Source organism: Oncorhynchus masou, chromosome 21, assembly GCF_036934945.1.
Source record: "Oncorhynchus masou masou isolate Uvic2021 chromosome 21, UVic_Omas_1.1, whole genome shotgun sequence".
Lineage (NCBI taxonomy): Eukaryota > Metazoa > Chordata > Actinopteri > Salmoniformes > Salmonidae > Oncorhynchus > Oncorhynchus masou.
This window is the reverse complement of record NC_088232.1, coordinates 37,242,488-37,255,451: the sequence shown is the minus strand read 5'-3', so window position 1 is coordinate 37,255,451 and position 12,964 is coordinate 37,242,488. Positions and strand designations below refer to the sequence as shown.

The following is a 12,964-nucleotide window of genomic DNA, read 5'->3' as shown; positions in this document are numbered from 1 at the left end:
CTCCCAGCTGCCCACTGTCACCACCAATAAATCAATTTTTCCATTTGCTTTCCATCTGGCTGCCCCTACCCCAGTCAACAGCCCTGCACCCCCCACAGCAACATGCCCAAGCCTCCCCATTTCTCTTTCACGTTAATTACGTTATCTCACATCATTATATATGTACAATGACCAGATAATTCAGAACCAATACTCTTCATCTAATGTATGGGAATGATCAAACAGCAGAACATCCTTTTGTCCCATTGGTGCCTGATTCTTTAAGACTGCTCTGCATGGAGTCCACCATGAGATCAAGACTCTATCTTAGTTGTTTATAAATAACAGGCCATAAAAAAACCTAAATATAATCTAGCTCTGCACAGGCTGGCCCAGATATGTGTCAGCAATGGCATCAATAACGTCTTGGCCTCTCTCACTGACACAGTGAGTGACCTCAGTTTACCATGTGGGAGATGAGAAAGTCTACCTCGGGGGAAGGATAGTGTTTCTCCGCTCCCTCATATCTTATTTATGAACACAAACAGAATATATGTTTATGTTTAGACAAGCAGCTCCACAGAAAAGGTGGTCTAAAGAGGAAACTGTTTGTCTGTGTTGTTATCTACACTTCTCTGCATCGTTGTCTAGAAAGTGAGTTGAAATGCTAATCGTTTCAGATGGGTGATTTTGCAACACTGTAATTCTAAAAACGGAACATTTTATTATTATATCCTTGGTCTGAGTTTGGTGGTCTGTGTCTTAACTGGGCAATGTCTGAATACCTTTTACATTTTTTTATTTTCTTTTTACGTTGGAAGTTTAAGGTGAGTGACACTTTTACAACCCTTGTTCAGAATATTTTTCTTATCTCAAATGTACTTACTAAATCAGTGGTTTTCTAACCTCTCATTGGGGACCCCCAGACGTTTCACCATTTTGTTGTAGCCCTGAACTCGTTCACTTGATTCACATATTGAAGGGCTTGATGATTAGTTGAGAAGTTGGATCAGGTGTGCTGTGGAACAGTTCAAATACATGGAATGGCTGTGGGTCCATGAAAAGAGGTTTGAAAACCCTTGTACTAAACGGATTAAACGTGATTGTAGGGGATTATGTTTTCTTTGAAAATACATATGGGTAAAATTGTGACATGCCTGTACAATTCATGAATATAACAATGTCTGAGAATGTCACTGTCATCATATCAAGAACAGATAGTGGTAAGAATAGACAGATGGCACAATCAGGAATATACAGTGATAAGGGATGATTAGATATATCTAGATAGAGGCTCCGAATCAAAACACAAACAAAGAAAATCTCTAACATTGACTGGGTCATCTTACTCTTCAGTCTATTTTTGTGCAATCTTATAAATGAAGGTCAGCCTTGATAATGTTCCTATTCCCATTAATATGTCCTGCGATTTCACAAAATTATCTGTCTTATCCATAGACTGTATCCATTGACTGTAAAAATAATGGACAAAGCCATCGATGATGTCAGCCCAATGTTTCCTATGACTCATTTGAAGATCAGGAAGTGTTGTTTTAGCGTGTTGCCATCTTGTTTCATGGGCAATTTTACTTGCTATTCAGAATCATTGGGATGTCCCTACCCCATTGAAGCTGACATTTAAAATGATTACAGTAAGGGTTAAGGTTAGGTAAGGGTTAAGGTGAGGGTAGGGACATCCCAAGGATCCCGGATAGCATAATATGTTTGAGCTACTCTAGGAAGTGACATTGCAGGTTAGCTTAGTGCTGCCCCATCTCATTGAGTATCTCAACTTGAAGACCGACTGGGGTGCTAGTCAATGAGTATGGCCATCTTCATGGTCAATATTTATGGGTATACAAATAGATTTTCTGTTTTCATTGTTAACAAAACGTTCTTACAAAATACTCCACATACAGGTCATCATCAAACCTGAAATAGTTATATGTCAAATCATATTCAGCCAGCTCTAGAATAAAGTTTGTTGGTAGGTATTCGTTAGTATCTCTGTCTCTCAAATAGTGAACTAGGGCTGCCAGCCCCCGTATGGGGAATGCTAGTATATAGACTCTCGACATCTAATGTGACCAAATTGCATTATTCTGTTAATCGTGTTTTAGGTGAGATCTTGTTTATGAAGTTTATAGAATCTTTCACATATGATGGTAATTCTTGCCCATGAGATTTAATAAAGGAGTCTACGAAGGAAGGACAATGGCTATAGTACTGAGCCTATTCCTGCAACCTCTGGTCTGTCTGGATAATTGCCTTGTTGTGTTTTAGGTTTGTGTAATTTTGGCAAAATGTACAGGCATGGATTTATGGGACATTTGCAGCAAAGGTATTCATATTCATGTTTTGAGATAAGGTTATTTAATAGGGTTTGCTCCAGATTAGAGCATATATCCCTTTGGAACACCTGTGTGGGATCAACACTCAACAATCAAGATGTATGTCCTTGAACTGATTATATTAAAATTGTACACAGAAGTTAAGGGTAATTTTCTGCCTGCAGTGTAATGGGGGATCCTGCTTTTTGAAAACATTACCTCCAGTACCCCAGTCGGCCTTGAACTTTACATCCCCAATCAAATCAAACTTTATTGATGACCTACACAGATTTGCAGAAGTTATCGCAGATGCAGTGAAATTATTGTGTTTCTAGCTATAACAGTATACCTACCAATAACATTTTAAAAATACACACATAATTCAGAAAAATAGAAAATAAGAAATATCAGAATGAGCAATGACAGAGACCGGAATATAAATATATATATATATATATACATATAAATATACAGTGCCTTCAGAAAGTATTCATACCCCTTGATCCCTCCACATTTTGTTGTGTTAAAGCCTGAATTCAAAATGTATTAGATACATTTTATTTTCTCACACATCTACACACAATAACCCCTAATGACAAATTGAAAACATGTTTAGATAAATGTTTGCTAATTTATTGAAAATTAAATACAGAAATATCTAATTTACATAACTATTCACGCCCCTGAGTCAATACATTCTAGAATCACCTTTGGCAGTGATTACAGCTGTGAGTGTTTCTGGGTAATTCTCTAAGAGCTTTGCACATTCCATTTTTTTTCATTCTTCAAGCCCTGTCAAGTTGGTTGTTCATCATTGCTAGACAGACATTATCAAGTCGACTTAAGTCAACACTGTAAATAGGCCACTCAGGAACATTAAATGTAATCTTGGCAAGGTGAACTTGTCTCCCAGTGTCTGTTGGAAAGCAAACTGAACCAAGCTTTAATGTTTTTTATCTGAAAAAACTCCCTAGTTCTTGCTGATGACAAGTATACAAGCATGACAAGCATATTTGTTTACCCATCTACCAATAGGTGCCCTTATTTACGAGACACCGGAAAACATCCTTGGTCTTTGTGGTTGGATCTGTGTTTGAAATTCAAGCCTCGACTGAGGGACCTTACAGATAATTGTATGTGTGAGGTAGTCATAAAAGTAATATTGAACACTATTATTGCCCACAGAGTGAGTCCATGCAACGTATTATGTGACGTGACTTCTTAAGCAAATGTTTACTCCTGACCTTATTTAGGCTTGCCATAACAAAGGGGTTGAATGCTTATTGACTCAAAACATTTCAGATTTTCATTTTTTATTAATTTGTAAAAATATCTAAAAACATAATTCCACTTTGGCATTATGGAGTAATGTGTGTAGGCCAGTGATAAAAAAAAACATCTCAAATGTGGAAAAAATCTAGGGGTGTGAATATATTCTGAAGGCACTGTACATTCAGAAAGTATTCAGACCCCTTTACTTTTTCCAAATTTTGTTACGTTACGCCAATATTCTAAAATTGATTAAATAAATAATTTTCCTCATCAATCTTTTTTATTTTTTATTTAAACTTTATTATAACCAGGTAGGCCAGTTGAGAACAAGTTCTTATTTACAACTGCAACATGGCCAAGAGAAAGCAAAGCAGTGCGACACAAACAACAACACAGAGTTACACATGGAATAAACAACCGTACAGTCAATAATACAATAGAAAAGTCTATCTACAGTACAGTGTGTGCAAATGAAGTAAGATTAGGGAGGTAAGGCAATAAATAGGCCATAGTGGCAAAATAATTAAAATGTAACAATTAAACACTGGAATGATAGATGAACAGAATATGAATGTGTAAGTAGAGATACTGGGGTTCCAAAAGAGCAAAAATAAATAAATAAATAACAATATGGGGATGAGGTAGTTGGGTGGGCTATGTACAGATGAGCTATGGACACGTGCAATGATCTGTAAGCTGCTCTGACAGCTGATGCTTAAAATTAATGAGGGAGATATGAGTCTCGAGCTTCAGTGATTTTTGCAGATTGTTCCAGTCATTGGCAGCAGAGAACTGTAAGGAAAGGTGGCCAAAGCAGGAACTGGCTTTGGGGGTGACCAGTGAAATATACCTGCTGTAGCACGTGCTACGGGTATTGGTGTGCTATTGGTGACGAGTGAGCTGAGAAAAGGCGGAGCTTTACTTAGCAAAGACTTATAGATGACCTGGAGCCAGTGGGTTTGGCGATTAATATGAAGCGAGGGCCAGCCAACAAGAGCATACAGGTCGCAGTAGTGGGTATTATATGGGGCTTTGGTGACAAAACGGATGTCACTGTGATAGACTGCATCCAATTTGCTGAGTAGAGTGTTGGAGGCTATTTTGTGAATGACATCGCCGAAGTCAAGGATCGGTAGGATAGTCAGTTTTACGAGGGTATGTTTGGCAGCATGAGTGAAGGATGCTTTGTTGCGACATAGGAAGCCGATTCTAGATTTAATTTTGGAATCGAGATGCATAATGTGAGTCTGGAAGGAGAGTTTACGGTCTAACCAGACACCTAGGTATTTGTAGTTGTCCACATATTCTAAGTCAGAACCGTCCATTAATTAGGGCCAATTAATTAGGACCGATTTCAAATTTTCATAATCGGTAATCGGCATTTCTGGATGCCGATTATGACCGATTTATATTGCGATTATGGCCGATATATATTGGAATATTGCAATCCACGAGGAGCCTGCGTGGCTGAACACCTGTTACATGAGTGTAGGCAGCAAGGAGCCATGGTAAGTTGCTAGCTAGCATTAAACTTATGTTATAAAAAACAATCAATCTTAACATAATCACTAGTTAACTACACATGGTTAATGATATTACTAGTTTAACAAGCTTGTCAATGCGGTGCCTGAAATTGTGTCACTTCTCTTGTTACTTTTGCATGCCGGTAGTTATGTACATTAAACGGCTCTGGCTATTTACCAAGTTCTGCTCTCCTGCGCTTGACTTCCATGCCACCAGTTACGCACCCCTTGACAGACAGCAGGTATTCTGAATGCATGAAGCACAGCGCTGTTTATGACTTCAAGCCTATCAACCCCCGAGATTAGGCTGGCAATACTATAGTGCCTATAAGAACATCCAATAGTCAAAGGTCTATGAAATACAAATGGTATAGAGAGAAATAGTCCTATAATAACTACAACCTTAAACTTCTTAACTGGGAATATTGAAGACCCACGTTAAAAGGAACCAACAGCTTTCATATGTTCTCATGTTCTGAAGAAGGAACTTAAACATTAGCTTTTTTAAATGGCACATATTACACTTTTACTTTCTTCTCCAACACTGTTTTTGCATTATTTCAACCAAATTGAACATATTTCATTATTTATTTTAGACTAAATATATTTTATTTAGTATTATATTAACTTAAAATAAGTGTTCAGTCAGTATTGTTGTAATTGTCATTATTACAAATATATATATATAAATTGGCAGATTAATCGGTATCGGCTTTTTTTGGTCCTCCAATAATTGGTATTGGCGTTGAAAAATCATAATCGGTCGACCTCTCGTCCAGAGTAGAGATGCTAGACGAGTAGGCAGGCGCGGGCAGAGGAGTTGAAGAGCATGCATTTAGTTTTACTTGCATTTAAGAGCAGTTGGAGGCCACGGAAGGAGTGTTGTATGGCATTGAGGCTCGTCTGAAAGTTTGTTAACACAGTGTCCAAAGAAGGGCCAGTATACAAAATGGTGTAGTCTGCGTAGAGGTGGATCAGAGAATCACCAACAGCAAGAGCGACATCATTGATGTATACAGAGAAAAGAGTTGGCCCGAGAATTGAACCCTGTGGCACCCCCATAGAGACTGCCAGAGGTCTGGACAACAGGCCCTCTGATTTGACACACTGAACTCTGTCTAAGAAGTAGTTGGTGAACCAGGCGAGGCAGTCATTTGAGAAACCAAGGCTGTTGAGTCTGCCGATAAGAATGCAGTGATTGACAGAGTCGAAAGCCTTGGCCAGGTCGATGAATATGGCTGCACAGTATTGTCTTTTATCGATGGTGGTTATGATATCGTTTATTACCTTGAGCGTGTCTGAGGTGCATCCATGACCAGCTCGGAAACCAGATTACATAGCGGAGAAGGTATGTTGAGATTCGAAATGGTCAGTGATCTGTTTGTTAACTTGGCTTTCGAAGACCTTAGAAAGGCAGGGTAGGATAGATATAGGTCTGTAACAGTTTGAGTCTAGGGTGTCTCCCCCTTTGAAGAAGGGATGACCGCTGCAGCTTTCCAATCTTTGGGGATCTCAGACGATACGAAAGACAGGTTATTGCTACACACAATACCCCATAATGACAAAGCGAAAACAGGTTTTAGAATTTTTTACAAATACATTTTTAAAAACAATACTGAAATACCTTATTTACATAAGTATTCAGAGCCTTTGCTATGAGACTCGAAATTGAGCTCAGGCGCATGTTGTTTCCATTGATCATCCTTGAGATGTTTCTGCAACTTGATTGGAGTCTACCTGTGGTAAATTCAATTGATTGGACATGATTTGGAAAGGCACACACGTTTCTACAGTTGAAGTCGGAAGTTTACATACACCTTAGCCAAATACATTTAAACTCAGTTTTTCACAATTCCTGACATTTAATCCTAGTAAAAATGTCTTAGGTCAGTTAGGATCATCACTTTATTTTAAGAATGTGAAATGTCAGAATAATAGTAGAGAGAATTATTTATTTCAGCTTTTATTTCTTTCATCACATTCCAAGTGGGTCAGAAGTTTACATATACTCAATTAGTATTTGGTAGCATTGCCTTTAAATTGTTTAACTTGGGTCAAACATTTTAGTTTGCCTTCCGCAAGCTTCCCACAATAAGTGGGGTGCATTTTGGCCCATTCCTCCTGACAGAGCTGGTGTAACTGAGGCAGGTTTGTAGGCCTCCTTGCTCGCACACAGTTTTTCAGTTCTGCCCACACATTTTCTATAGGATTGAGGTCAGGGCTTTGTGATGGCCACTCCAATACCTTGACTTTGTTGTCAATGGCCAAAGCCATTTTGCCACAACTTTGGAAGTATGCTTGGGGTCATTGTCCATTTGGAAGACCCATCTGCGACCAAGCATTCACTTCCTAATGTCTTGAGATGTTGCTTCAATATATCTACATAATTTTCCTCCTCATGATGCCATCTATTTTGTGAGGTGCATCAGTCCTTCCTGCAGCAAAGCACCCCCACAACATGATGCTGCCACCCCCGTGCTTCACGTTTGGGATGGTGTTCTTCGGCTTGCAAGCCTCCCCCTTTCTCCTCCAAACATAATGATGGTCATTATGTCCAAACAGTTCTATTTTTGTTTTGTCAGACCAGAGGACATTTCTCCAAAAAGTATGATCTTTGTCTCCATGTGCAGTTGCAAACCATAGTCTGGCTTTTTATGGCGGTTTTGGAGCGGTGGCTTCTTCCTTGCTGAGCGGCCTTTCAATTTATGTCGATATAGGACTTGTTGTTCTGGGATTGATTTGCACTTTTCGCACCAAATTACGTTCATCTCTAGGAGACAGAACGCGTCTCCTTCCTGAGCGGTATGACGGCTACATGGTCCCATGGTGTTTATACTTGCATACTATTGTTTGTACAGATGAATGTGGTACCTTCAGGTGTTTGGAAATTGCTCCCAAGGATGAACCAGACTTGTGAAGGTCTACAATGTTTTACAATGAGTTCTTGGCTGATTTCTTTTGATTTTTCCATGATGTCAAGCAAAGAGGCACTGGGTTTGAAGGTAGGCCTTGAAATACATCCACAGGTAGACCTCCAGTTGACTCAAATGATGTCAATTCGTTTCTCAGAAGCTTCTAAAGCCATGACATAATTTTCTGGAATTTTCCAAGCTGTTTAAAGGCACGGTCAACTTAGTTTATGTAAACTTCTGGCCCACTGGATTTGTGATACAGTGAATTATAAGTGAAATAATCTGTTTGTAAACAATTGTTGGAAAAATTACTTGTGTCATGCACAAAGTAGATGTCCTAACCGACTTGCCAAAACTATAGTTTGTTAACAAAAAATTTGTGGAGTGGTTGAAAAATGAGTTTTAATGACTCCAACCTAAGTGTATGTAAACTTCCGACTTCAACTGTATATAGGATGAGCCATGACTAGAATACAGTATAGACATATAAAGTGGGTGAAACAGTATGTAAACATTATTAAGGTGACGAGTGTTCAATGACTCAATTACAATGCGTTCGGAACATATTCAGACCCCTTGAATTTTTTACATTGTGTTATGTTACAGCCTTAATCTAAAATAGATTTTTTGTTATCCTCATCCTGAATACTTTCTGAATGCACTGTAGAGGTCAGCAGTCTCTAAGGTGCAGGGTAGACTACTGGGTGGTAGCCGGCTAGAACAATCACTAAGGTTCAGGGCCGGGTACTGGGCCGAGGCCGGCGAGTGGTGATTGTCCAATGGTTTGGAGATAGAAGCTGTTTCTCAGTTTCTCGGTCACAGCTTTGATGCAACAGATGAACAGGCCGTGGTTGAGGTCCTTGAGAGGGGGAAATCATTGGGAGCAGTCGTTCCCCCCTGAACTTATAAAACTTTCCCATCCTTTCTTCTCCTACTTCAACTTTTCAGACAGGTGATGGAGACACCAATGGCTGTTGAGGATCTACAGAGAAGGAGGGAAGTTGAGTCTAGAGAGAACTTGCACTCTGGAGAGGACTCCATGGAGGAGGCACATTCTGTGGAGAGCAGCCTAATGGCAGCACTAACCCACCATGAGAGAAGCATGTACGGTGCCGGATTTGCGGCTCAAGCACACATCACTGAGGTAGTAAGCCCCGTGGAGAGGTGTGTGGAATATACATTTGTCCAGGTGCAGGGGAACATGGACAGTGTGGGGCTGCTCTTTGAGGAGTGCATCAAGAAGGTGGGCCATCTAGAAAGTCAAAGGGATGAATTGATACTGGAGCTGTTGCAGCTAGAGCAGCCCATGCTGCAAGCTACTGTGGCCTTGAGGGGACAGTTGTTAGAGGCACGTAGAGTTCTCACCAGTGTCCAATTGGAGTTTATTCATCTGCAAATAGAGGTGGGACAAGTGAAGAGTAAGCTGTTTGTCACAGCCAGGGACTGTATCCAGAGCCAGCTAGCGCTGGCTGCACAGCAGTATGAGGTGGCCCAGGCTGCAATCACACAAGTAAGGTAGAGTGGAAACCCCACAGCATTGCATATAAGCTTTTGTGAGAATGCAGTTAATGTACCATTAACATACTGAGTGAGGGGTAACAGTATGAGGGGTGTTGACATTTTCCTGTGATTTGTGCTATTTTTTGTGTGTTCTTTGTCATCCCTTTGTTGTAATGTTTCAGTGTTGACATGTTATATTGTTGATGGGTGCTACCACAGAATTGTTATTGCTGTATTCATGGCTGTCTGTCATCCAGATTAATCACACATTATTGTGTTAGTATGAGGGCCAACTACGCTGTCATTGCTTTTTCTGCCCCTAGGAGGAGCTCCGGGCCCACGTCCAGAATCTTACAGAGGAGGTAGCCCAGCTTCAGGAAGCCCAGCACAGCCAGCTGAACACCCTAAAGGACCGGGCCAGACAACCATCCCGTCCCCGGGCTATGAGCGATGTCACTCACTGCCGACGAGCATCCCTGGACCTGCAGAAGCGCCTCAGTGGCAGCATGAGGAATCTAGAAGGCTGGTATGAGCCACGCCTGCTAGCCCTCCTCCGGAGGAGGCAGGCTGGGAAGGAGACCCTGAGAAGGAGCAGGGATGTGGCCCGAGACCTTAAGGCCAGACTGGGGCCCCTGAAGGAGCAGACCCAGAGGCTGGAGCTGCAGAGAGCTTGTCTAGAGGAGAGGATTGCTCTGATGGAGAGGGAAAGGGTGGAGAGAGTGGCACAGTATAAGGTACAGGGGGATTAGGAATATGTGCTGTTTTGTAGCCCGTAAAGGTGTGGTGTAATTGTTCTTATTTCTTCTCATCAGGAGACTGTGGACTCGCTTGAGGAGACCATGAGGAAGCTGAAGTTAGAGCTTTGCATTCAGAAAAAGGCAAACAGACAATTGGAAGAATTGAAGAAGGGACTTTTGAGTGAGCTGAACTATGACAGGTAGGGTGTGGTATGCTACTTACAGTGCATTCGGAAAGAATTCAGACCCCATCCCCTTTTCCACATTTTGTTACATTACAGCCTAATTCTAAAATTGATACGGTCCCACAGTTGACAGTGCACATCAGAGCAAAAACCAAGCCATTAGGTCAAAGGAGTTATCCGTAGAGCTCCAAGACAGTATTGTGTCAAGGCACAGATCTGGGGAAGGGTACCAAAACATTTCTGCTGCATTGAAGGTCCCCAAGAACACAGTGGCCTTCATCATTCTTAGATGGAAGAAGTTTGGAACCACCAAGACTCTTCCTAGAGCTGGCCGCCAGGCCAACCTGAGCAATCGGTGGAGAAGGGCCTTGGTCAGGGCGGTGACCAAGAACCCGGTGGTCACTCTGACAGAGCTCCAGAGTTCCTCTGTGAAGATGTGAGAACCTTCCAGAAGGACAACCATCACTGTAGTACTCCACCAATCAGGCCTTTATGGTAGTGTGGCCAGATAGAAGCACTCCTCAGTAAAAGGTACATGACAGCCCGCTTGGATTTTGCCAAAAGGCACCGAAAGGACTCTCAGACCATGAGAAACAAGATTCTCTGGTCTGATGAAACCAAGATTTATCCCTTTGGCCTGAATGCAAAGCATCACGTCTAGAGGAAACCTGGCACCATCCCTACGGTGAAGCAAGGTGGTGGCAGCATCATGCTGTGGTGGTTTTTCACCCACAGGATCAAGGAAAAGATGAACGGAGCAAAGTACAGAGAGATCCTTGATTAAAAACTGCTCCAGAGTGCTAGGAACCTCAGACTGGGATGAAGGTTCACCTTCCAACACAACAAATACTCTTAAGCTCACAGCCAATACAACGCAGGAGTGGCTTTTGGACAAGTCTCTGAATGTCCTTGAGTGGCTCAACCGAAGCCTGGACTTCAACCCGATCGAACATCTCTGGAGAGACCGTGAAAATAGCTGTGCAGTGACGCTCCCCATCCAACCTGACAGAGCTTGAGGGGATCTGCAGAGAAGAATGGGAAAAACTCCCCAAATACAGGTGTGCCAAGCATGTAGCGTCATACCCAATAAAACTCAAGGCTGTAATGGCTGCCAAAGGTGCTTCATCAAATGTACAGAGTAAAGGGTCTGAATACTTAAGATAAATTGTGGTCTTTCACCTTTTTTTCATACATTTCTAAAAACCTGTTTTTGTTTTGTCATAATGGGGTATTGTGTGTAGATTGGTGAGTGGACAATTCAATACATTTTAGATTAAGGCTGTAAAGTAACAAAATGTGGGGAAAAATCAAGGGGTCTGAATACTTTCCCGAATGCACTGTATCTGGCCATGAGAAGTAGAGATCATCCATTTTGACCCTAAGGAATCTAACAGTTTTCATTGAATACATTAAATTAATATTTGATGTCTGGACTATGTACAATTGACATTAAACACTGAACAAAAATATATACGCAACATGTAGTGTTGATCCCATGTTTCATAAACTGAAATAAAAAATCCCAGAAATGTTCCATATGCACAAAAAGTGTATTTCTCTAAAATGTTGTGCCCAAATTTGTTTACATCCGTTAGTGAGCCTTTCTCTTCGCCAAGACGTTCCAACCACCTGACAGGTGTGACATATCAAGAACCCGATTAAACAGCATGATCATTACACAGGTGCCCCTTGTGCCGGGACAATAAAAGGTCACTTTAATATTTGCAGTTTTGTCACACAACACAATGCCACAGAAGTTGAGGGAGCGTGCAATTGGTATGCTGACCTCAGGAATGCCCACCAGAGGTGTTGCCAGAGATATGTTAATTTCTCTACCACAAGCTGCCTCCAATGTCATTTTAGAGAATTTGGCAGTACATCCAACCAACCTCACAACTGCAGACCACGTGTAACCACGCCAGCCCAAGACCTCCACATCCAGCTTCTCCACCTGTAGGATTGTCTGAAGGGAGGGTCAGTGGGTGGGCCCATCCATGGCTGCATGCCTGCCTAGTCATGTGAAATCCATAGATTAAGGCTGAATTGGTTTAAATTGACTAATTTCCTATTATTAACTAACGCAGTAAAATCTGAAATTGTTGCATATTGCATTTATATTTTTGTTCAGTATATATAGGTTGCAAGTTCAAATACCCGAGCTGACAAGGTACAAAATCTGTCGTTCTGCCCCTGAACAGGCAGTTAACCCACTGTTCCTAGGCCGTCATTGAAAATAAGAATTTGTTCTTAACTGACTTGCCTAGTAAAATAAAGGTAAAATAAAAATAAAAAAAATAGGCAAACATGTAGAATAAATATTCGAGGGAGTCTCAACATGCTGTTTTTTTTTTTTACAGGGGCTGTATTGAAGTGAGCGAAACAACTGCTGAAAGGGAGTCCTAACTTTTCCATACTTATCAATGGAAGTAGAACAATTGACAAAATATCCAGGAACCCTCAGACCAAACATGTTTTACTGTGTTTGCGAGTATCCTTGATGGTGCATTTAGCCAATGTCACCTATTG

At 41.1% G+C, this 12,964-nt stretch overlaps 1 protein-coding gene across 1 annotated transcript; it reads left to right on the top strand.

Annotated features, from left to right (window-relative positions):
* The first annotated feature begins 557 nt into the window (after nt 1–557).
* sync (syncoilin, intermediate filament protein) lies at nt 558–12,959 on the top strand. The gene is made up of 5 exons (XM_064928365.1): nt 558–633; nt 8,965–9,526; nt 9,840–10,250; nt 10,329–10,453; nt 12,796–12,959. Exons 2-5 carry the CDS (start codon nt 8,972–8,974, stop codon nt 12,839–12,841), a joined length of 1,137 nt encoding a protein of 378 aa, XP_064784437.1. The 5' UTR covers nt 558–633; nt 8,965–8,971; the 3' UTR covers nt 12,842–12,959.
* The last annotated feature ends 5 nt before the right edge of the window (nt 12,960–12,964 follow it).